Consider the following 26,986-nt stretch of genomic DNA (forward strand, 5'->3'; position numbering starts at 1 on the left):
CTGTGTGTGTTTAGGCCACATTAAGCTTACCACAAAAAAATTATACCCTTTCTAAGTGAATTATATTTGGCATAGAGGGTACCTACAATATGTACCTTTTAATGTATTACATTTTTTAAATCACATTTTGGAATTTTTTATTTTCCCTCAGAAATATGTTGTTGGTGTTTTGATTCATGGAGTGTGTTCTCTAAATGAATGTTAATGGGTTGTAAAAATTTCGCTGGATTGTGTGGAATAGTTCCAAAGTTATTAAGACCTGAAGTTGGGTCTGAAGATAGATTGCCAGATGCGGGTTGCAATTTCTGGGTCACGCTGCCTTCTTTCACAAGTCATAATTCTGGAACTAATTGGCAGGGGAAACTAATACTTGGTACACGAGTGTTCCACACATGGTAGAATTAGTGTACTGAATTTCAGTCAAATCTGAGACTATGAGCTGGAGCCCCTGGTTGAACTGACATGGAATGACCTGATAGTGTCATTTATGAATCTATTGAAATCAAGATAGCAGAGAACCTGATCAACAGGAAAGCAAGATACCAGCTCAGTATGTTGTGGAATCCGGCTTTTGAACTACTACAGAAACAATGAAGGAAAGTTCCCTTCACTTGTAGGCAGCAACAACCTCCTCAAGAGACAGCCACAGCTGTCACAGACAAGACAGGAAACAACATCAACCCCCTGAAACCACAGGCACCACACAAACTGTGAGCAGACACAGGACACAACTCCAGAGAATCACCATCGCCATGAGAGATTGCTGCATCATGCACAGACATAACATGCAGCTCGTACAGCAGCTCAAGTGCACCTTGCAGGCGCCCATCGAACTCAGTAGTGCAGGAGAATGACTCAACCATGAGAGATAGCCGCAGCAGTCGTGAACAGCATGAGAAACCTCTACAGCATTACAATAGCGATAGGAGCGAGTGTGGCAGGTGTGGACCTAATGTCGAATGCCTTGGGACAGCCGCCACTAAGACAAACAGCTGCAATGGACCCGAAAGTAAGAAGGAAACTTGGGATGGATACCACCACCAGAAACGGCCATAGTGTGTGAGCGGAAGGGTACAGTGAACCCCTGACACTGTCCAGGCATAAACATGGGACCCGGTCAGCTTATTAACCAGTCTCAGGAAACACCTTATGAGGATGATGATAGGCGACATCAAAATATAGTGTTGAGAAGATACGGAACACCAGGAGTACACCCGATTCTACAAGATGACAGGACTGACACAGTTTAGTGCAACATAACTACTGCATTACACTCTAATAGAAGTACATATGCCAGTAACACTACTCAAGCAAGAAGTACTTTTTATTTACAACACACCTAAATGTGGGTCACTGATGATGCTGGACAGTGACAGACAAAACTTAGATAATGTGGATGAATCTTTGCCTTTTCACGCCTTTCATTCCTAAAAAAGGAGAAATGAAAAGAAAGGCAGTGACATAATAGTTTCTTCAAGCCAAATCCAAGAAAATATTCTTTGTTTTAATATGTTTGCATATTAATACAGTGATATGTTATCAATGTCTGAAGTTTTATCCTGTTGATACCAAAAATGACCAGAAGCCAATTGTTTTCACTTTTCAATGACTGCATGGGAAAATAAGCAAAAGAGAGAAAGAATAATTTATCCACGTTAACAGTGAGTGAGATCTGTGGCTGTGGATTGAATTACTTGTAGAAATACAACAACAAGAGACATTTTGCATAGCTTTATTTCTGTTTGAAACATGTATTGGCAAAAATAAAGCTGCACAAAAAGTGGCTGGCTGCTGTATTCCTTCAAGTGATGATAGAAAGAAACTTCTGCAGCATGGACGTACTCCATACATGACACAAAAAAGAAATGAATGCTAAACAGTGGATATAACTTGGTTATATTATTAACCAAGCAGAGAATTAGTATCTGCCTGAAACTAAAAGAATACAGGAGATAAGTCTACAGACTCAGTACCACTGTAATGGGAATGGGAAAGTGTTTGTACATTTTGTTCAGAAGAGGACCAATGCATTCACCTAGACTGTCACACACGGGAAAAAATTACTTTCTTGCAGATAACTTACAATTTGAAATCATAACAGTACTACACATTCAGTACCTCAAAAGCAAGAAATTGTGGGATATAGCAACAATCATGCATGGTACTAACTTGTTTATTCCTTCTGGAAACATCTTGATGATCCACAATCCTCTCTGGGTAGTCCTTTCCAATAACACAGCCAGCTCGTTCTTGCACCTCAAGTGGTGCTTTCCACGGCTCATATAAATATTCTACCGGATAGTTTTGTAGTTCAGGTACGTAACGCCTATCAGGAAAAATATAAATGTTCTAAAGTATCAATGCTTACTAACAGAATATATTAATACAAAGTAGCTAGCAGCGATGAAGTAGAAAATGTGCACCATTTTATATAATTCATTGGAGAAAAATTATGTTTGTGCTACATACAATTAACAACAATAAAAATAAATTATAAATCACAAAATCAGCATGAGATTCTATGTACTACAACATCAAATTAAGACATACTGAATGTGTTCCAGGAGTATTTACTAACTGGTAGTTACGATCATAGTTGCCTAGTGACTATATAGCATATAGCAATTATCTTAATGGCACCACAAGTAGTTTGCAAGTGTGTTAAAATACAAGAAGACTTAAGAAAACTGCTCAACATGTAACACTTTCCGCTCATAATGAAACCATTATGTTTAGCGTGTTACATTAAAAATAACTGAAAGAAACAGTGGTAACTAAAAACTGTGACAAAGACATTACGTGTGCAGAGAGTTCATCATATTACGACAATCTACCACAAACATCACCCTCAGATTTGTGGCATTGCAAGAAGCATGCTATTAAAGGCATTATGTAAGTTAACTGCAGATATCTGTTAATATGAGTTCAAAATAAAAAACATGGTTTTGCACATGATGAAGGTATCAAAGATGATTTAGCACTTTTACTCAACACAAAGACAATAAAGATAACATTACTGGCTTGATTTAGCATGAGATACACATCCCAAGATCTACGTAAATCAAAACTGTGAAACAGAGAAGATGGAGACAAGCCTTACAGTGCGCTGTCGCCAAATACTTGGGTTAGAAATATTGTAATTTACAATGGAAACTTATGTGGAAAATGTGTGAAAACAGTGAGCAGTGGAGATATGTGCTTAGAATATAAAACAAAATTTACAACAATGTAGGAAAAGATAGATTACTACTTAGCATAAAGATAAAATGTTAAGTTGCAGATAAGCAAAATTAAATGACGCACTTAAGCTTTCAACCACAGCCTGCGTCGGAAAAGAGAAACACACACAGTTCACTGAAATAATGGGTCTCACTGAATGAATGGTGGGTTTCATTATACGAATGGAGTGTGTTTCTATTTGTCTGATGAAGGCTATGGCTGAAAGCTGATGTGTAAGTGCCTTTTAATTGTACCTCTCTGGAACTTAGTATGTTATCTTTAGGGTAAATATCAACCTATCTTTCCCTACATTGTTGATATTCCTACCTGGAGTTTCAATTGGTTAAACAAAATTTGACTTTCTATGAGTGCACGTAGATCTATATCTACATCTATACTCCTGCTAACCACAGTGATGTACATATAATTTTATTGTGGATTGGAAGTGTGATACCTGCAGTATCACTATATCAAATGCAGATGTACTCCCAATAAACAATAAAAAAGAGATCACCAGCATCAGTGATGAAATTGTAAGCACTATAAAACAGCTGAACGATGAAACTGGCACTCATTTTATCCGGAGAATTGCTACTGCTCAGGATGCTACTGCTTTAAAACACCTTAATGATCAATGATATTTTATCCATAATGGATCCTGTGAACTCCATGCCTGTTAATGGCTGTTGGTGAATAATGCTATCAGCTACAAACCTTTTAAAATGCTTTTATTTTAGAACCGTAAGCGGTTTTTGGTATTCATACCCATCTTCAGACGGGTAACGTTTCCAGTTACATAAATGCTTTCAACAGCAGCATGACATCAGCTCCAGAACTGCACAAGAATATTTGAATATTTACTGTGACTTAAGTAGTGTCAATGGCAAAAACGTGATAATATGGCTGCATTTATTTAGATTTAAGGTGAAATAGTTGCATTTACTTACATATATCCCAGTGGACTACATTCCATTTTGCCATAGCCCTTCCACAACAATGTACAAACTGTTGCATTGTAAACAGTATAGACATTAAACAAATTGCTGTGGCAAGTAAAACACACTTCAAAATATTCTTCAAGTCATTCAGTGTGAAACCCAGACTGTCTGGAAGGAAGGTAACAAAAGGAGATACAGGTAAAACAAAAGAAGCCATGGATAAAACAGAACTGTATTATAATGGAAGAATGGTATTGCCACATGTGTTCCTAAATTTCTCTGGAAGCCCAACTGAGAATTCCTGAAGTCAGCTTCTATCAGTTTTTTCATTATCCCGCAAATAATTTGTGTCAATACTTTGCTTCTATGACTTATCAAACTGATGTTTGGTAATATTCACACCAGTCAGCCCTTGCCTTCTTTAGAATCGGGATTAAAACTTTTTTATTATTATATGAAGGTATTTTGCCTGTCTCATACATCTTGCATACCAGGTGTAAGAGTTTTATCGTATAATGGCTGGTTCTTCCAATTCCATAGGGCTGATGTCTACTAAAGGTGCCCTGTTTTGAATTATGGTCCTTCAGTCCTCTGTCAAAATCTTGTTGCATTATCACTCATCTCGTCTACCTCTCTTTTTCTCCAACGGTTTCTTTAATTTGTCTGTGCATGTCACCTATCTTTCCCACAGTCATGCATGCTTCTATAGCTTTGTATTTTTCCACTAGCCATTTCAGCTTTGCACTTTCTGTTAATCTCATTTTTAGGTGTCTGACAGCATGTGCTTTTTTTTGTACTTCACTTACCACTGCAGAGGGAGTTATTCACTTAAAATTAAAAAATACATAATAATTAAGTTTTTATATGTTTTATAATTTGTATTTAACAGCAAGTTTAATGGAGTTCTATAATTTAGTGAAAAACTGCATAGCAGATTTCACTTAATAGCTTCACACACATAGAACTAGAAAGGTCCAGGAAAACTATGATACGTCAGATCTGTTAAGTGCTACAGTTACACAAATATGCAATAAAAAGTTTGTAATAAAGGGATGATTACGTGCACCATGGACAATATATCAGTATGGGCACATGAACCCATACAAATGTCCAGTACACTGAATGACATCAAAGATCACCACAACAAAAAAGTTGCACTCATGTTCTGAGGCTTCCATACAAACTTAATTACGTGTATAGATAAAATAATTTTGTGTGGCTCAGTTGCCTGGTACAAGCCTTTCTTTTGGTCATCATTTCGATGACTAGCCCAATTACCCATCCAGGAAAAAAGCACCCAAAGTTTAACATGTAATCCAAATCACATGTTTCGTGTGACTCCTCCATCGTTGAGGTGTGAAGGTCAGAGATTCAATCCCACAACTTCTCAAGTTGCATGCATGTCTTTAGTACTAGACTACCAAGCTAACATATAGCTAGTTCATGTATAGATTTTATTGAGTTTGTATCAAAATATGTGACATATGTGGCCGTATCTTTTGATTTCATTAACTTAGAAGCTTACATTTTTCACACCATCAAGGGACTGTAGACAGTACTATGTGACATAAATGTCAAGGTGATACCTCTACCCTTTCCTGAGAAAAAGGAGTCGGTCAGGCAGACAGACAGACACAGGCAGGCAACAGAATGATCCTATAAGGGTTCGATTACACCAACTGAGGTACAGAACCATAAAAATATCAACATGAACTCAGATAGTAGAGGACTGCAGATTAAGTGTTATTAGGAGCAAAAGAGTCACCTTTTCCTTGCAGTACTTAAAGGTAGAATTGTCACTGCATCACATTCCACACTGACTCTGTGAAGGTTATTTCAATTTTTGGCTGTAAGTACAACAGCTTTAGCAGTGACATCAGTATGAAAACAAACGAAACAGTAAAATATGAGACATTATGTTAACTCACTTTATATACTCCCCCCAAGGATCGAGCCGCCTGCCATAGTTAACTGGGCAAACACAATGTGAACAATCAAGAAGTTGTTCAAAAGCAGAACTGGACACCCACATCCAGTTGCCTGCACACACTGACCAGTCAGCATCCAACAAGTACTTCAAAAAGTGTTGCAAGCCTGCCTCCCAACTGATCCACAGATCTCCACGTGTAAGAAAACAGGCCACAGCATTACGAGCCACATGGTGAATCCAACCTTCCTGTGAGAACAGAGGGACATATTTTAGCTACTAATTTCCTTTCTCTCTCTCTCTCTCTCTCTCTCTCTCTCTCTCTCTCTCACACACACACACACACACACACACGCACACACACACATTTGATCTTCCCCATGCTGCGATATCGTGATAGACATCACTGAGATATTCTCTGATGGTTGTTAGTAAATTTGCATAGATTTATTTTTCATTAACAACTTAGCTCTAATTGTCAGGTTTTAAATGAATAAGAGGCATCAAAATTTGAAACCACAAAAATAACAGTTACATCATCAAACAGCTGAATTAAGAACACTTTATATACACTATGGACATGACCCAAGTACCTCCTAAATTTTTATTATTCAATTATTTCAATAGGTAATATGCAATCAAAATATATTTAGTTTTAATGCAACAAAATATATTTTTAAGCTGCAAGTTACATGAATCAGTTATGTGCTAAGCACAACAGTATTCACTAAACTAATCGTGCCAACATAGCATTCATAATGAGACTCACTAGCAATCTAATCACACTTCATATTACTTTTCTTGTTGTTTCATCACAGGGTAGAAGGAGATAATATAAAAAAAGAAAAAGATAGATATATAAAATACATCTGGTGTTTCATTCGGAAAGTAGCTCTTTGTCTGACTTTATATGCTGCTGTGACACAAGCAGACATGATGAGGTCAGCTTAAAAGCAGTTTAGATTTTAAAAATGGGTAAGATCCCTTTCAGATTCATCAAACTGATAAAAAAGTTGTAAGATATGTAGAAGATATTACCAGCTTTAGCTGTCGCATAGCAGCATCAATGAAAGGATATCCAGTTTTCCCTTCTTGCCATCTCTCTAGATGTCCCTTCTCAGATCCATCTTTCCATGGAATGTTCAGGCATATTGGATTGTTTGCCATTTCACCATAAAACTCATTATTGACTGACATTGTGTAAAAATACTCTCTCCATATTAACTGGCCAGTGATCTTTTGGTTCAAAGGAAGATTGCCATTGTAAACAGAGTGGAACAAGTCATGAATGCTCCAATAAAACCTGGGAAAACAATATATGAGACCAGAATGAATTTTTAACTCTAAAATAGTGTGAGCACTGTTTTGAAACTTCCTGACAGATTAAAACTGTGTCCTAGGTTGGGACTCTATCTCGGAACCTTGACTTTCATGGGCAATACTACCACCAACTCATAACAATAATGGAAATTTGTGGATGCAAAAATATGTAAAATAGGAGAAAAACAACCACTTACCTATAGATGATTGGTGTGTGGCACACAGAAACGTATAACAGTAACAGTGAACACCAGATTCAAGCTCCTGCTATTTTTCGAAGAGTACGAGAAGTACACGAACACGAACACACACACACACACACACACACACACACACACAACTAAACAGACACTCAAACATACACACTCACAGTAGCAGTGAGACTGGTTACTGAATATCAATTATTAGAACTAGTTGCTGAGTAGATGGAGGTGGGGAGGGGATAGAGAAGGATGCACAAGGCAAGGAGGGGGAAGCTGAGTAGCGTGAGGTAGGTCTTTTGCCAGATAACTCAGCAGCCGCACAGCAAGACAAAAGGTGGTCAGAGGGCAGAGTGTATAAGGGATTTTTTTTTTTGGGGGGGGGGGGGGGGGAAGGTGGTGGTGGAGAGGGAGGGTAGAGTATGGGAGATGGGAGGTAAAAAGGGGGGAGACCACTGTGGTGGTGTCTTTGTCTGCAGGAAGGATAATAAGGTATATAAACAAATTTGTTGTACTAACATGGATACTCATATGACACCTTCCAATGGCAATGCATTTATGGGCTGTCTGGAGAAATCCTTCCTTTCCAGCCAATATTCCTGATTTGAAAATCAATCTAGACCTTATTATCCTTCCCACAAACAAAGATCCTGAATTGTAATGACTATGTGATTGAGGATCTTTGCCAACTTTCTGACAGCTCTGCAAACAATCGTTACGACCATGATCCCATCCCAGAAGTCCAACAAGACCTTCAGTAGTTACTGAAGGCCTTAGATCCATCTCAAAACCTGACAGCATCTCCCTTCTCACAGCAGCAACATCCTGCACTCCTACCTTTTACATACTCCCCAAACTCCACAAACCCAACCCCACAGGTGTCCCCACTGGTCGTCCTATTGTGGCTGGGTATAATGCTGCCACTCAACAAACTTCTGCATTTGTTAGCTGACACCTCCCAACCATTATCCGTAACCTCCCATCCTACATTCAAGACACTGCTCACTTCCTTCACCACCTTTCCACAGTTCCTGTCTCATTACCGCCAGACTCCTGGTTGGTCACTGTGGGTGCAAAGGCCTTATACAGAAAAACATCCCCTGTGCTCATGACCATGCAGTCATGGAACACCGCCTTTCCCAATGTCTTCCTAATAACAAACTGACCACCTCTTCCTAATCCTTCTGGCCAACCACTTACTGACCCACAATTCTTTCACTTTTGAAGGCCAAATAAATATAAAAAAAATCCAGAGCACTGCCATGGATAATCACATGACACATTCTTATGTCAGCTTGTTTATGGGCCATCTGGAGGAATCTTTCCTTTCTATTCAACACTTAGAGCCCTTTGTCTGGTTCAGATTCACTGATAACATTTTCATGATCTGGACTCATGGGCAGGCACCTTTGCTCCTTCCCCTGTAACCTTAATGCCTGTTCCCAAACTCATTTCACCTGGCCCTCCTCAACTCCACACATCATCTACCTAGATGTTGATGTTCTCTTCTCAGATGTCTCCATAAATATATCCACTCATATCAAGCACACCAGCCACCAACTATACCACAACTTAGAGAGCTGTCGCCTGTTCTACGTCAGTGTCTCTTCCATACAGTCTCACTACCCATGGACACCACATCTGGAACGGAAAGCAGGAGTCACAGAAATATACCAATAACCTTACCAGAGCCTTTACTGACACACAATATCCTATCCAGCTCATCAGTAAACAGACATCCAATGCCATCTACTCCTCTGACACCAATAATCCTGTTAACCACCCACCCAATGACCATCACTCGTCTAATCACTCAGTGTCACCCTGATCTTGAAAAGCTTAATGACAACCTTCATCAAGGCTCTGACTATCTCTCGTTGTGCCCTGAGATGAGATGAGGGAGTCCCACCCAATATCCTACACACATCACCCAAAGTAATGTTCCACTCCCACCCATCCCACAGAATATCCTTGTTAATCCCTGCTACACTCTTGCTGTTAATCCTGCACCTCATGAGTCATTTCCCTTGTGGTCGACTCACGTGCAAGACCTATTCCATACATCCACCCACAACCTCCTACCGCAGTCCAGTCATAGACATCTCCTATGCAATAAAAGATAGGGCCACATGTGAAAACAGCCATGTTATATATCAGCTACACTGCAATTACTGTACAGTATTCTATGGGGGCATGACAAGAAACCAAGTGGCCACTCACATGAATGGCCACTGATAACCTGTGGCAAACCACAAAGTTGACCATTCAGTTGCTGAACATGCTGCACTCCACAACATTAATGACTTCAACAGCTACTTCACTGAACAGCACAAGTTTCTCTGAACTACACAGATGGGAAATTATCTCTCCAGCGTACCCTGCACTGCTGCAATCCCCCTGGCCTAAATCTCCACCAACTTGTTTTCCAACCACCTTTCCTTTTCCCTTCTCTGTCCACACCACTCCTTCCCCTTCAAGATCGTGTACTACTTTCTCCCAACACTCTTCCTTCTCCCCCCCCCCCCCCCCTTTCTGCATGCGCTCTCTCTCTCTCCCAGTTTTTCCCAACCCTCCCCCGTATTTTTTCCCTCCTCTCTCCCTTACTTTCTCTCCTCCCTGTTTCCCTCTTCACTGTCATCTTTCTCTCCTTTTCTCCCTTCCACCCTCATCTCCTGTCTAACCCTCATATATGCTACCCTCAGAACTCTTTTCATCTTACTATGCAGCTGCTGAGTCATCTTGCAAAAGACCTGCCTCACACTACCCAGCTACCCTCTCCTTGCTTCATGCATCCTTCCCTAACACTCCCAGGCAACTACTTTCAATAACTAATATTAAGTGACTGGTGTCACTGCTACTACGAGTGTGTACACTTCGGCATCTGTGTCGTTGGGTGTAACTGTGTACTCTTATTAGAAAAAGAGCAAGAGCTTGAAAGATAACGTTAATTGGTTCTATTATGTGTATCTGTGTGCCATGCACCAATCATCTATACGTATTTTTAAATGAAATCATTCTGCTTTTGGCTATTAAAAGCAATTTCAATAAATAAAAACCAAAAGTGGAACGATTTCATTCAAAAATTTGACAAATGCTGAGGATCCAGTTATCATCAAACTTCTGCATCTGTAAGTAAGTGGTTGCCTTTCCCTTATTTTACCTATTACCAGCTCAACTTCCCGGGCATAATTTACACACTGCCCTCATAGGTTCACTTCTGCCAGTACTTCTCTCTTACTTTCCAAATTACACAGAGGACCCCTTGCATATCTTCCGGACTAGCACTCCTGAAAGGAAGGACATGGCAGAGAATTGGCATAGCTACTATCATCAGTCAATGCATTTCTCCACAGTAAGCTATACCCTTTCTTTCAAGAGTGCTAGTCCAGCAAAATATGCAGGAGAGCTTCTGTGAAATATAGTGACAGAAATGAAGTTATGAGGGTGAGTCATGAGCCTTGCCTGCATAACTCAATCACTAAGAGCATTGCTCGTCAAACTCGAAGTTCCGATAAACAGTCTTGGTCGGGCACACAGTTTTAACCTGTCAGACATTTACTATATATATTTATTTGCAAATTTATTATACAAGTTCCAGTAAAATAAAAATGAAAAATAAAGTACTCAGCTCACCTTAGGCACAACCAGACAATTAAAATTAAGGCAACAACAGAAAGCCACAGGTGGATTACAACCAATGGTATGTGATCACAACTATGACTGCAATGCTGAAAATGTAGTAGTAGTGTTTTCTTGTAACAGAGCAAACTGGAATCATCCACTCGTTCTTATAAAATTCCAGACAGTAAAATATTATCATTATTTTTCTTTTATTTATTTGACATAGTTGTGGGAATAACCCATGTACAACTTTTACAAATTAATTATCCATTTTCTTGCTTAACATGGGAATCTTAAAGTCTTATTGTTCATAAGGTAATTCCACAATTCTTGATGCTTATAGCCTATTTGGTTTACACAGAAATAATTTTTGTGGGTAAATATCTGTAATTTGAGGATTGGTAAAAACACCTGTATGTAGAATTTAAAGTGAGCTAATAAACTGTTCTGACTTAAGTCTTATACTTCTGATTAAAAGACCTCACCCCCTCTACTTCACAAACATCTTACTTTTTCCAAAAACATCATGTAGTAAACTCTTGATTATCTTCAGTAATTGGGGACTGGAAAACTGAGGGTAATCCACAATTTAAATACACAGTAATGTATTAGGATAGTTCAAAAACAAAAATTAATTACAATGTCTAACTAATGTTTATGATAAATTCTACTTTAATCATCATAGTACGTGTGAAAATACGGAACTTACAAGCCATACAGAACAATTTAATTTCACATAACATAACACTACTCTTAAAACAAATAATCTCGAACTGATTTTTGCCTCGGTGAGGTAGCTTTTCTTTTAGTCTAGTAATCCTCTGGTCCACTGAAGTGATGATGCACGACTGATTACCGTTTCTGAAATTAGAGGAATGTTTTCATCTTTGTCACTGTCATTTGCCTCCTTGGATTCCCCTCGTATTCGCTAAATGACAGAAGTGTCACTCAACATCTAATGACCTAGCTGTGTGTGGTCAAAGTCAAACCAATACGAAATATTTTCTCTGTCAACAGTTTCGCACCCTGAAGTACTCTTCAAAACAGCTGCTAATGTTGCTAATGAACAGTCTTCTTCGTAATAAGAGTTACTGATGACATCAATTTTAGGGTTAATGTTTTCCCATGACATGGCTATAAATGATTGTTTCACTTTCAACACTTCTACATTGTGTCTATCACAGTTAATTGTTTCCAAAATGTTTAAAGATTGCTGCCCTCATCAATAACTTTTTGTAGTAGACTTCCTCCATAATTTTTCTTCATGGCAGCAATGACTGTGATTCACTGTTTGGATTAAGGCTGTCACATTTGGGGTAAATATTTTAAAAATATCATCCCATCAGCCAATTTCAGAACATTTTCATTTGGATGCAATGGTGCATTGTCCAGTAGCAATACAGCCTTGCAGATGGACCCTTCAACAATAAATGTTCTCACAACTGTTGCACAAAGCAATTATAGAACCACATTTGAAATATTGTGTGGTCCACCCAGGCCCCTTTCTGGTGAAGATATGGACAGGTAAACTGTGCATTTATTTTCTTTTGAAAAAGCACGATTTTTTAGTATTGCCTATTATACCAAGTTTAACTTCAAATGATTCCATACCATTATCACGACACAATACAGTTATCCATTCCTGGCTCGATTAATAACCAGAGACACTATGCTCCATCTCAAAAGCTTAAGTCTTTGTTGGTAGACAGTTTCAAAAGAACTCGGTCTTGTCTGCATTGTATATTTACTCCAGTTCTAAATTTTCTCATGCAAAAACTCCTGGGAATCATTACAAAATTCAGAAGCAGCCTTATTATGCCCACTTAATTTTTCTTTTTGGACAGCAATATTTTAGACTTTGTTAACTAGCCACAAGGATGCATTAAATTATCCTTCCATCCCCAAGGTTTTGAGGAAAAACTGAGCTTATGTGGTACATATGGGGTCAGATGCCCTCTGCCTTTTCTGTTGAAACCATTCCAATATGGCTTTATCCAGTTCTGCATATGTAGACATTTCCATAGCCTTCCACTCCAACAAATGAGTTAGAACTGCTAGCAAATTGGATTATTTTATCTTTGGTTTTTCGAAAATCATGGATCATTGTTTCACCATACTGTAAATCAATGTGAGTTTTCATCTAACAATACTGGCTTCTTCAAGTTTGTATACGATTTCCAATCATTAACACAACACATTTCCAGCACTAACAGAAACTAATGACTATCTTCCATCTTCCTCAACAATTACAATCCACTGCTTGCAGTGTTCGAGCAGGGGGGGGGGGGGGGTGGAAGAAATAGACTATGGATAATTCACAAGGCAGACAATTCACCCACAGATAACCTACAATTTATTATATTTTAAAAGTTTTTCAAAGAAAGTTTGCATCTTTAAGAATGTTCCATTTTTAAATGGTAATTATTTCCAAAATTCAGGTATCTTGTTATGTAGCCCTAATTATTCTGACTGCAAAAATTCTCATTAACATTAGGAATACATGTTAATTTGCTAATTATCTGATCTAGAAAACTCCATATTTTAGCCATTCTTTACAGGAACCATGAATCCCCACATGAGTACACACCATATTCACAAAATAGTCCATTTAATTCTGTAAATTCCATGTCATTTAGTTTTGCAAGCTTTCCTAAAGTAAATGAAATTGTAATAACAAATTTGAATTAATATTCATATGCATGTCTATAAATGTGCATAATGAATTATGCTTCAGCTAATCCTCTCTTACTCATCAGCAGGCAAATATCCATGTCTAATTATTTTTGTGGACATCAAGAAAGTCAGTCCCCCTTTCGCATTCATTTCATCAACATCTCTTTGAACAACTTTTATGTGTAGTGTATATGTAAACAAAACTAACTTCATGCTGTTTTTACACCAAATACGTAGAGCAAGTGTACGGCATATTGTCACAGAGGCAGTTCAGTAGCACAGTCACCGTGGTGTAGTGGTTATGATACTAGACTGTTGCATGGATGGTTGTGAGTTCTAAACCCAACTGGATTGTAAAATTTTATTTTCTATAATCGGTTCGAGTACATTCTAGAAGCATCCACAAATGTCAAGAATCATTGTATTGGAATGGTCTGCCGCAGACAGTTCGCTCCGCACTCTTGTATGTGCAAGTGCTGAATAAATCTTCGTTAAGTGACGTTAGTGTTCACCATTCATCTAATTACACCTTCTTCTACGTGACATTATTCTGGTGGAGACGCTGGGTATGGAATTTGTGATAGCACACATTATCGACGACACAGTGGCTCCCATCGGGCTGCAACAGAGCCGACGTTTACGTGGCGAGAACCCAGGGTTCGAGATATATTCAATAGATCGCAATCTATCGGAGACAGAAGAAGATGAGGACTTTACAATGGCAGCAACTGTATGCCACCACATGAGACATCCTTCCGGGTTCTCTGGTGATGAAGGTATATGAGCGTATATCCAAATTTAACAAATTGGATGACACTGTGTGTGTGGCTAACGTATTTTTCTACTTGGAGGGCAATGCCAAGCAATGTTCTGAGAACAACGAGGAGAAGTTCACAAGCTGGGAAGTATTCCAGGCAGAACTGCGCAAGTATTTCGGCGACACACGATGACAGAAGTGCAAGCCCTACTCCTGAAGGAGGTTTCGACAGCAGACGACTTCATAAAATGGTGCCAGTATATTGAGACAATGCATCAAAAAATAATTACACACAAAAAGTTTGAACGGCTTCCAAACGTTGTATCAATGTCTGTGATGGAGGAAGAAACTGATTTCACAAGTGTTCTTCATCAGATAGTGAGAGAGGAAGCTCCGAAGGCACTTGCATTGCACGACAAAAAAAAAAAAAAAAAAAAAAAAAAAAAAAAAACTGAGATGCTTCAAGAGGTCATGAGGGAGGAAGTGGAACAGACATTGAAGCCAATCTCTTGTCCTTCATTTCCCTTTAAAATGGTGAAAAAGTCGAGACCCAGATGGATTTACATTTCTACAATGCTGCATGAGGAACCTGTTTGGGACAACTGCGCCAGAAGACTGCAGATTAATCTTAGAACGACGCCAACTCCGGAACGACGAAGATGAACAAGAAGATGTGGGTGCAGGACAACGTAGGTCACCATCGCCGCAAGCTAGCCGATGGAGAGGACGCTCCCAAACACACCAATCAAGGCCTCCATCGCCTTTTTAGAAGCTCCAGCTGATCACCTAGCCGCCGCAATCTGGAAAACTAAAGGGTGCGACCTTCCTTGGAAGTGAGGCCGCCGAATAGAAAAATCCTCCCCATAGATCACTACAAAAATTGTAAGACCTACAGGAAGATGTATCACTCGTGTGGGTATAAGTGGCCATGCACAGCCCTTAGAATTCCTTGTCTTACAAGACTGTTGTCATGATGTCATTCTCAGGTTGGACTTTTTGAAAGCTTCTCAGGCAATTATAGATTGTGGTCACTCCAAGATTATGCTATACGAGATGAGATACTGTGGACAGGAAGATGAGCATCCAAGTGTGTGGAGACGATGTGTGCTGAATGAAGTGATCATTCCTGCAGTCAGCACTAGAAAGGTAACTGTTGTGTCATGCCATGCATCAACCCATGGATCTTGTAGTGGAATTTAAGAGAAGCACACCACTGAAGAATAATTTGGTCATTCCAGCCACTGTCGTCTCGTTTAAGAACAGATTCAGTGAATCATGAATAGTTAACTGTCGCCGAGAACCGCAGATCCTTCCAAGATGCATGTGCGTAGCAAACGTTGAGCTGTTAATTGCAGAATAGCTGACCGTCCTAGAAACCTCCCATGCCGAGTCTGTGGGCGAAATTAGCACTACCACTACGAGACAAGATCTTCTAGGTCGACTATCACCAGATCTCACCAAGGAACAACATAAGAAGCTACTTGTCATTCTTCAAGCGTTCTCTGAATGCTTCAATCCACAGGTGAAGAGCAAATTAGACAAATCGACGATGAAGCACCGGATTGGCACTGGAGACCATCAACCAATAAGCCAGAGAGCATACTGTGTGTCAGCAATGAACATCAAATAATTCGCAACGAGGTAGAGAAAATGATGAAGCATGATATCATTCAGCCTTTGCAGAGCCCATGGTAATCACCAGTGGTTCTCGTAAGGAAGAAGGATGGCAGTTAGTGCTTTTGTGTTGATTATAGGAAGCTTAATAAGATAACTAAAAAGGACGTTTACCCTCTTCCACGAACTGACAATACACTATATGATCTGAAGGTGGCTAAGTTTTTCTCAACCACTGACACGTACTCGGGATACTGGCAAATCGAAGTAGATGAGGCTGATCGTGAGAAAACTGCATTCATCACCCCTGAGGGCCTGTATGAGTTTAAGGTAATGCCATGTTGTTTGTGTAAGGCACCAGCAACTTTTGACTGGATTATGGATAATCTTCTAAGTCACCTGAAGTGGACGATGTGTCTTTGTTATTTAGATTACATTATATTGTTCTCAGAGACATTTGATGAACACGTAAAAAGACTGAGGGCTGTTCTTAAGTGTCCCCAACAAGACAGACTGAAACTTAATCCAAGGAAGTGCCTCTTCGGAGCAAAAGAAATCAAAATACTTGGTCACCTTGAGTGAAATGAACGTGTGCGCTCAGACCCAGAAAAGGTGAGATCTATAACGGAATTTCCTATTCCTTAAAGTATTATAGATGTGAGAAGCTTCCTCGGATTATTACCATTCTCAAATTATGTTTGCCTTAAATCGGTCAGAGGATGTGAAAGGACAATTTAAGGTAGTTAATGGATTACTTTGCAAGAAAAACTTTTATCCGTTTGGAAAGAGGTGGCTACTAGTGATTCCTAAACACATACGCTTAGATGTTCTACATTTAGGATTTATTAAGACATATGATAGGATCCACAAGAGATTTTTCTGGCCAGGTCTATTTAGGAGTGTTCGTCATTATGTGTCGCACTGTCGAGGGTACCAGAGGAGAAAGGCAGTCCCTCAGAAACCACCTGGCCGACTCACACCAATTCCACCAGCCAAAACGCCTTTCCAGCGTGTTAGGATTGACCTCCTCATACGATTTCCAACATCTGCTAGTGGCAATAGATGGATTACTGTTTGCACTGATTATCTGACACACTAAGCCATTACAAAAGCCTTAAAAACAGCCGAAGCATCCGAGGTAGACAAATTCATCGTGGAAGACATTGTATGAAAACATGGTGCCCCAAGGTCATTAATTACAGATTGAGGGAAAGTTTTTCAATCGAATCTTGTGACAGAGATAAACCATCGGTGCAACATTAGTCATCACATGACGACAGCCTACCATCCGCAAACTAACGGGCTTACTGAATGCCTTAATAAGACCTCGGCTGACATGCTATCAATGCTCGTCAATGTTGAGCAGAGCAACTGGGATGAGGTGCTACCTTTCGTGACGTTGGCCTACAACACCACCAAACAAGACACCACAGGATTTACCTGAGGAAGCTCGGCAGTTAGCTCGACTCCACACGCTGCAGGCTCAAGAAAACTATCGCCAAAGGTATGACGTGAGCCACTGCCCTGTTGTCCACCAGCCTGGTGACCTCGTGTGGGTCTTCACTCCTGTTCAGAAGGTTGGTCTCTCTGAGAAGCTCCTCAGGCGCTACTTTGGACCTTATAAGGTTGTAAGACAGTTGTCTGATGGTACTTATACAGTTGAAGATTTTGACCCCAACACAAGACGACGAAAGATCAGATATACAGTCCACGTCCTTCGAATGAAGCCCTATAAGGATCCTGCAACCCAGGGTAAATTCGAAGCTCCAATGTCAGGCAACAAGCAGAAAGGTGACGAAGAGTGTAGTGGCAAAGGAAGTTCTAAGTAGATCACCACCAGTGCAAGCATCAGTCATTGAGAGTCGGAATATGCAGGACCAATAACTCGTTCCCAGACTAGGAGGACATACCACCAGGATGCTGTTCTCTTAAGGAGGGAGCAATGTCGCAGAAGAAGCTCAGTAGCAAAGTCACTGTGGTGTAGTGGTTATGATACTAGACTGTTGCATGGAGGGTTGTGCGTTCTAAACCCACCTGGACTGTAAAATTTTACTCTCTATATTCGGTTCGAGTACATTCTAAAAGTATCCACAAATGTCAAGAATCATTGTACTGGAATGTTCTGTAACTGTATATATACTGTATGTGTTCTAGCCGGAAGCAGTTCCCTTCACACTCTTGTATGTGCAAGTGCTGAATAAACCTTTGCTAAGTGACGTTAGTGTTCGTCATTCATCTAATTACACGTTCTTCTACGTGACAATATATTGCCACTGTCAAATATTTCATAATGGAATATACATGCTAATCTGTCACAAACATACTGTACAAATTACTGTATAGAAACTGAACACTGTAATGATACACAAGTCAATAAATGTTGAAAAGTGTCGAGTTAACTGATGCAGCATTTCATCCATCATTTCAAACTGTCATTAATACAAAAAGACACTACTCACAAAAAAGCAGAAGCACTTAGTTATCAATAGGTATACATAAAAGGAGGAAAACTTCGTATCTTTCGGAGTTATCCTTTGATGAGCTAGAGTAAACACACACACACACACACACACACACACACACACACACACCCCCCTACATAGTGTTGGCTAAATTAACAGTGCCAATGTAATTTTTAGGCAGGTGGACTTCTTGTTGTAGGGATTCTGTCAGGTGGGGTGGGTAAAAGAGGAGGGAGGTGGGGAGGCAGGGAGAGGGACTGGGGGTGGGTGGCTGTAGCTCAAATGGAGACAGATTGCTGGCTAGGAACGCAAAGAGGGAGGGTTGGCAGATATGTGGGCCGGCATGACTGTAGCAGTGACACATGCTGAATATGATGTGTAGCTATGAATTGTGCGAGGTTGACAGGACAGAGGAAGTGGAAACTGTTGGGTGGAGGGTGGGGGGATAGTGGGTTACCTGAGTTTGAGGTCAGGATGGCTACAGGAACAGAGAATAACTTCCACCTGTGGAGTTCCGAGAAGTTCGCGGTGCATGATAAGGTCCAGATGGATCAGGCTGTGAAGCAACCATTGCCACGAGGTGGTCCACTTCATTCTTGGCAACAGTTTGGCAGTGGCCATTCATCCTAATTGACAGCTTGTTGGTAGTCCTGGTCGACAGCTGGTTGGTAGTCACACTGACATAAAAGTCTGTGCAGTGTTTGCAGCAGAATTTGTATATGACATAGCTGCTTTCAAAGGTGGCCCAGCCTCTGATGGGACAGAATAAACCTATGACAGGACTGGAGTAGGAGGTGCTGGATGGGTGGATTGGGTGGGTCTTGCACCTTGGTCTGCCACAGTGATATGATCTAAGATGTTTTGTAGGATGGGTGGTTGATGGAACATCACTTTAGAAGGAACGGGAAGGATCTTGGTTGGGTGTCTCTCATTTCTGGGCAGAATGAGAGAAATCAAAGCCATGGCAAAGGATATGTTTCAATTGTTCCAGTCTAGGGGTGCGCCTTTGTAGTTGATTCTCGGGGTTGGTGGGAGGATTGGGGGTATGCGAGGATATGGCACAGGAAATCTGTCTGTGGACTAGGTTTGGGGTGGGGGTGGGGGGTATTACCTGTCTGTTAAGGTTTTTGTAAACCTTGCCTGCAAAGGAAAAACAGTTGTGGGACAGGATATGGTTGGTATGGTGTACAAGCAATGAAATGGTGGATCTGGACTCTGAAGTAAGTTGGGGAGGCAGTTTTCGATAATGGCAAGGCCATGGACATGAAGGATGTTGTGATATAGGGGTTGGCACCAACAGTGATGTGTGGGGGTCCAAGGGGTAAAGGGGTAGTGATGGTTAAAATCTTACTCCAACCTTGGCCCCAAGGTTGGAGTAAGATGTTAACCATCATCACTAATCCCACTCAAATTGAACCCCTTCGTCAACCCCTCACAACACCCGGACACTGCCTAATAGAACTCTTCAGTTTACCACACTCTCCAAAACTCCCTCACAACACCTCACAAAACCAAGAACCCAAGCAGACCCAAAACACTGTTGTCAACCTCTCCACCAAAAACTTCCACCCCATACAAGTTACAGTCCTATCCAGAAGCTGAACCTTCAGCCCCCCCCCCCCCCCCCCAAATTTAACCATGTTGGAGTTGTCAAAGACCTACTCTTCTTTTCCTGATCCCTAATCCCTACAGTGGAAACACTTCTTTGCCAACAGTCCCTCAAACCAAAGCCAACCTAATCCCAACAATGAACCTCCCAGTTCATATCACTATCCATCTGTGAACCTTGCCCCCCCCCCCCCCACTTAACCACACTCCCCACAGACTTATCCTACCTCATTAGATTCTGGGCACCTGTGAAAGCATTAATGTCGCAAGCCAAATCTGCTGCACATACTGCACAGCCTTTTATGTTGGTATGACTCCCAACCAGCCATATCCCAGGATGAATGGTCACCACCAAACTGTGGTCAAGAGCAAAGTTAACCACCTGGTGACACAACATGCAGCTGAGCACAGCAGGCTCAATTTCAATTGCTCCTTTGCAGTCTGACCCATCTGGATCCTTTCCTCCACCACCAGCTTCTCTGAACTATGCAGATAGGAATTATCCTCATAACACATACTCTGTTCCTGTAATCGTCCTAGTCTCAGGTAACCGATGTCCCTGCCACCTCCACCCACCAGTTTCTCCTTCCTCCAGCCTGTCAACCCCTCATGACGCTTTTGACCGGCTGCTACAATTGTGCCAGCCATATACCTGCCTCCCCTCCTTCCTGCATCCCTAGTTGGCAAACTGACAGCCTTCCTCTGAGCCGCTTGCCAACCACCTCCAGTCTCTATCCATGAATTCCACCTCCGTCTCCCTCTATCCATCCCAACAGACACTACACCCACCACAACAATTTCACCTGCTGAAAAACAGCATTGCAGCATTAGCACTGTTAGTCACATGCAGGTGTGTGTGTGTGTGTGTGTGTGTGTGTGTGTGTGTGTGTTTTACTCTAGTTCCACAAAGGACAGCTCTGAAAGCTAGAAAGTTTTCTTTCTTTTGTGTGTTCTTATTGACAACTCAATGCTTGTGCTTTTCGCTGAAGTTCAAAACCCGAGCTGCAGTGCCCGAAGCTTATCTATGAACCCAAACAATACTCAAAGCTTCCCTTCTTCCTTTATATGTTGGAAGTTTGTCTTTTCTCAGTCCAGAATTGAAATTAGTAACTTAAGTTGCTCCAGTTACATAGGGTTAGAAAGAACCATCTATTTAACAAAACATCTACATATATACTATGTAAAGGTGGAGGGTGTTTTTTGGTGTCATTATCATTTTTCTGTTTCATTGGAGTAGAGTGTATGGAAAGGGCAACTCTAAGTAAGTTCTGTATGACCTGTGAGTTATAGTTTATTTGATTTTTCCTATTTTGGTCATTTTGTGGGATGTACATTGGAGGAAATAATATGTTACCCATTTCTTCCCTGAATGTACACTCCCAGAATTCCAACAGTCAGTTTCTCTGTGTTGCACAACAACTAATTTGTAGCATTTAGAACACCAGTTTGATGAGTACAGTGAAAAAATACACTACAGACAGGCAATATAACTGTATGCAGTATTGGCCTAATTTTAGTGCATGTTTTAAGGAGCTCTAATACGAATACTACTACATCATATAAGACGAGTGGTTGCCTGGCATCTGTAGCAACATTCACAAAATGTAGGTATGATTTTGATGGCAAAATATATCAGTTTATGGGTGGTCTTACAATGTGAATGTAGGACACGTCCAGTGGTGCTCTTGTGGAATGGGTGCAGGATTACAATGGAGCTCTCTGTCACATGCACACATAACTATAAACTAGGAGAAAATGTAGCAAGTAAATTTTACTTTTATTACTGTTGATTGCCACAGAGAGAAGGGCAAGGTGTCAGTTAGCTGAAAGCAGACTTTGATAAATGAGCAAGAACTATATTTGTACGAAACACTCAATTTACTTGCCATTTCCAATCTGCATAAAATCTCGAGCTTTTGATGAAATCCTTGATTGTCCTTGTCAGAGACAAGAGACAGCTATGGGTGTTGTTCTGGTGACAATTTATAGCCTACAGACAGTTTGAGATTGGTCGGTGAACATCATAATTGTCAAACTGCTCGAGATGTTACCCAGATTTGATGCCGCGAGTAGACGAAGAATGTTTTATAAGAGGATGTTGCTGTGGGAAACTTCAATTAAGTGTGAACCAGACTAGTTGTTGACAGTGCTAGTTCCTACACACTGATTCTTATCTTGTTTATAGGTCTGCCAATCAAAGAGGAAAGAAATTAAACAAATTAAAACCTTGAGAGCAGAGGTCATGATTCTCCCATCACAGTTATTTACAGACAGAAAATGAAAAATTCAGTGAGCCTCAACATACAAGGCGAACAGATTTCAATAGTTTATTACAGACAAACTATAAATGATAGAAACATGTTGTGCATGGCACTGGATAGAGGAAGGTTCAAAGCTTTGACACAGCTGCACTGTTGTTTGTCTGACGATACACGGTGACTACACTTTGTGCACTGGAATTTGCATGAAGTACTACACTTTGTGCATTGGTACTTGCATGAAGTCATGATCTTGTTTATTGGTTTTGGCCTTCAAGGTCACTAGACTTCACACCTTGCACTTTTTTCCTGCGAGGGTTCATAAAAAGACAGTCTCTGGCCCATCTATGACAGCTACTCTTCAAGTTCTAAGAAACTGAACTGTTGCTTCCATAAAAAGGGACCTGTTGATTAGTGTGTGGAATGAAATGGACTACTGTTTTGATGTTTCTTGAGCAATGCTTGGTCTTTATGTTGAGTACATGCTCCAGTGTCTGTGTGAATATAAAACTTTGAACCTTTCTTATCCACTGACATGAGCAATGTGTTTCTATCTTTCTCAGTTTGTCTGTAATAAACAGTTGAAATCTGTTCTTTCTTTTTGAATCCCGCAATACTTAAAATCATGCACTTACTTGCGAACAGAGAGGCATCCAAAGCTAAGTGCTGCACTTTGACTGGTTGGTGGCCCCAGGAGGTCAGGTTTTGACTGATTCGGAAGATAGTAACCATCTCGGAATGCTGCCTCCTCTACATACAGGCGTTCTTTCAAGTGTTCCAGAGCTCGTGTCTCTCCACCAATCCAACGGATCATTTGTTCCCCACTGCCCATTTCAGGAAACACACCAAATTTCTCAGGTGTTAGAACACTGTCGACAACCTGCAATCAACATTTCTTTCATTCAGATTTGCTTCAGAAACACCATCAAGGCCACCAAAAACACTGCACCCCAGCACACTTTTCAATAAATTCGTGCTACTCACTTCCATTTTCTTGTTTTCTCTTTTGTTCAGTATGTTCATAATGGTAATGAGGACACCTACACATCATATTCAAAAGAGAAGCCTGGAATCTTGATTCAACTGAGAGAGAGAGAGAGAGTGAAAAGGCAGAAGTTAGAGTCCCTTACTCCTTATAATAAATTGTTCATTTTCAACCTACAGGCTGAGCGTCCTGCACCCCCCCCCCCCCCCCTCCCTCCTCCTTCCAACCTTCCCCATTCAATAACACTTTCCATCTTGAAGAAGAATGCATTCTAAAAGACAAGAGTCAAGTTTTCTGTATTAGATTTTTCTGTTTGCACCTCCTGAAGATCAGTACTGGCCAGTCTTTCATCCATAACAACCTTTTTAAAAAGAAATCAAAAACTATGCATATTATGCTCTCAATTAGATAGCACGAAATGTATAACACACACACTAATAAATAACAATACCACTGTTACCAATGTAGGAAAAGCCAGATTGCTACTTACCATAATGAAGACACATCAAGTTGCAGACAGGCGCAATTAAAAGACACTTAACTTAAAGTTTTCGGTCGAGTCTTCATCAGTAAAAGAGACAAACACACCACTCACACACACAGAAGCACACCTCAAGCAAACATGGCTGCCAACTCCCGCATCTCAGACTGGAATGCAATTATCACTTGGGATGCAACCAGCAATCCAGGTGAGGCGGGGAAGGGGAAGGGATAGCAGTGTACGGGTGGTGAGAGAGAGGATCAGTATCGGGTGGAGTGTGCAGGGACTAGAATGCCAACAGGTGCAGCACCAGAAGATTGTGGGGCAGGAAGGTGCGGAAAAAAGAAGCAAAGAAGGAGAGGAGAAGGGAAAGACGAGCAGATGTGTTGGCAGAGGGCAGCAAATAAATGGGGTGAGAGATGAGAATGGGGAGGAGATGATAGGACAGAGGAGGTGGAAACTGTTGGGTGGAGGGTGTGGGGACAGAATGTTACCATAGGTTGAGGCCGGAATAATTATGGGAGCAGAGAATGTATGATACGGATACCTCTCATCTGTGCAGTTCAGGAAAGCTGATGGTGGAGGGAAGCATCTAGATGGCTCAGGTAGTGAAGGAGCCACTAAAATCAAGTGTGTTTTCTTCAGCGTCAGGCTGTGCCAAACGGTGGTCTACTTTACTCTTGGCAACAGTTTGGCGGAGGCCGTCATCCTGGTGGGCAGCTGGTTGGTAGTCATACCAATGTAAAAAGCTGTGCAATTATTGCAGCAGTGCTGGTATATGGCATGGTTTCTTTTGCAGGCATCCCTAATGGGGTAGGATAAACGTGTGACAGGGTTGGATGGAAAGTATTGGGTGGTGGATTGGGCAGGATTTGCACCTGGGTTTTCTGCAGGGATATGATCCTTGTGGGTTGGGACTGGGAGTGGCATAGGGATGGATTGGATGTTGTGGAGGTCGGGTGGGCAATGAAACTTAGGAGGGGTGCAAAGTATCTCAGGTACAATGTCCCTCATTTCAGGGCGTGATGATAGGTAATAAAAGCCCTGGGGAAGGATGAGATTCAGTTGTTCCAGTCCAGGATGGTACTGGGTGACGAAGGGGACACTCCTTTGTGGCTGGTTCTTGGGGGTGGTGGGAGGATTCGAGGTGTGAGGGGAAATGGCGTGGGAGATCTGTTTGTGGACTAAGTCCGGGGGATAGTGCCTGTCTGTGAAGGGCTTGGTAAGACCCTCAGCATACTGAGGAAGGGAGTTTTTGTCACTGTGGATACACCGTCCCCAGATGGGCAGGCTGTATGGGAGGGATTTTTTGGTGTGAAAGGGATGGCAGCTGTCAAAATGTGGGTACTGTTGGTGGTTGGTGGGTTTAATGTGGACAGAGACATGGATGGACCCATCAGAGAGGAGGAGGTCAACATCTAGGAAGGTGGCAAGCTGGGTTGAAGAGGACCACGTGAAGCAGATGGGAGAGAAGGTGTTGAGGTTGTGGAGGAACAAAGGTAGGGTGTCTTTGCCTTGATTCCAGATCATGAAGATATCATCAATGAACCTGAAAAAAGACTAGGAGTTTGATATTTTGGGAGGCTATGGAGGGCCCCTCTAGATGGCCCATAAAAAGGTTGGCCTAGGAGGGAGTCCTGTGTGTGCACATGGTTGAGCCACAGATTTGTTTATATATCTTCCCTTTGAAAGGAGAAGTAGTTGTGGGTTAGAATCAAGTCAGTAAGGTGTCTGAGGAATGAGGTAGTGGGTTTAGAGTCTGAAGGACATTGGGGAAGGTAGTGTTCAATAGGGGATGTTGGTGTATAGGGAGGTGGTGCCAACAGTGACGAGTAGGGATCCAGGAGGTAAAAGGGTGGGGATGGTGGAGAGTTGGTGAAGGAAGGGGTTGGTGTCTTTGACGTGGGAGGCTAGAGTACGGGTAATTCTTTCAGTGGGGGCACAATAACCAGCCACAATGGGAGTCCAGGATTGTTGGATTTTGGGAAGCATGTAGAAGGTGGGTGTGCAGGCTGTCATAGGGGTGAGGAGGGAAATGGATTCTTGGGGGATTTTGTGGGAGGGCCTAAAGCTTTAAGCAGGGATTGCAGGTTGTATTGAACTTCTAGGATGGGATCACTCTGGCAATACCTACAGGCGGAGGTGTCAGATAATTGGCAGATGCCTTCTTCCAGGTAATCACTGCAATTCCTACAATTCCTAACAAGAGTGGTGAAATCTTTGTCTGCAGGTATGATGATTAGGTCAGGATTTGTTTTGTGGCTGTGTATGGCTGTTCTTTCTTCTACTGAAATGTTGGTGTTCTGAGGAAGGGACCTGGGGAAGGATGGTGAGGCTAAGTTGGAGATAAGTAATTCCTGGAAGGTGGTTAAGTAGGAGGTTCATAGTTGGATGGTAGTATGAACTGGAAGAGGCAAGGTTCACTGTTGGAATTAGGGTGGTTTTGGTTGGAGGATTGGCCGCAAAGAAGTGCTTCTGTTGCATGCATTGGTAGAAGGAGAGTAGGTCTTTGACAAGTCCAGCATGGTTAAAGTTGGGTGTAGGGGTCAAGGTAGGCCTTTGGATAGGACTGAAACTTCTGTGGCATTGAGAGTTTTGGTGAAAAGGTTATCAAAGCATTACAAGGAATGTTTTGGTGCCGGATTTGGTGGAGAGCTGGTAAGGAGTTTTGGGAGATGTGGCAAGTTGAAAAGGTCAGTTGAGCAGGGTTTAGCTGCTATGATGGGTGGACGAGGAGGAACTCTGTGAGTATGATAGAAATTGGATAGTGGTGCCCTGAGGTATATATAAAGTAGGGATTGCAGAGTATTAGTATCTTGCAGAGGGTGCACAGGTGGTTTTGGGATACCTGTGCCATGGAGATGTGTTTTTGCAGTACCAGGTTTGTGAGGGCCATGGATTGGTTGAATCTGAAAAGGTGTGG

General features: G+C 41.3%; 1 protein-coding gene across 4 annotated transcripts in view; it reads right to left on the bottom strand.

Annotated features, from left to right (window-relative positions):
* LOC124595241 (cryptochrome-1) overlaps positions 1 to 26,986 on the bottom strand; it is a 100,109-nt gene that overhangs the window by 12,767 nt on the left and 60,356 nt on the right. For all 4 annotated transcript variants that reach the window (XM_047133903.1, XM_047133901.1, XM_047133900.1 and 1 more), the window contains exons 7-10: positions 23,233 to 23,477; positions 7,123 to 7,387; positions 6,086 to 6,333; positions 2,170 to 2,326 (exon numbers count right to left, since the gene is read on the bottom strand). In XM_047133903.1, the coding sequence (XP_046989859.1) occupies positions 2,170 to 2,326; positions 6,086 to 6,333; positions 7,123 to 7,387; positions 23,233 to 23,477 (915 nt within the window). The remainder of the gene's footprint in view (positions 1 to 2,169; positions 2,327 to 6,085; positions 6,334 to 7,122; positions 7,388 to 23,232; positions 23,478 to 26,986) is intronic.

The sequence above is a fragment of the Schistocerca americana genome, chromosome 2, assembly GCF_021461395.2.
Source record: "Schistocerca americana isolate TAMUIC-IGC-003095 chromosome 2, iqSchAmer2.1, whole genome shotgun sequence".
NCBI lineage: Eukaryota > Metazoa > Arthropoda > Insecta > Orthoptera > Acrididae > Schistocerca > Schistocerca americana.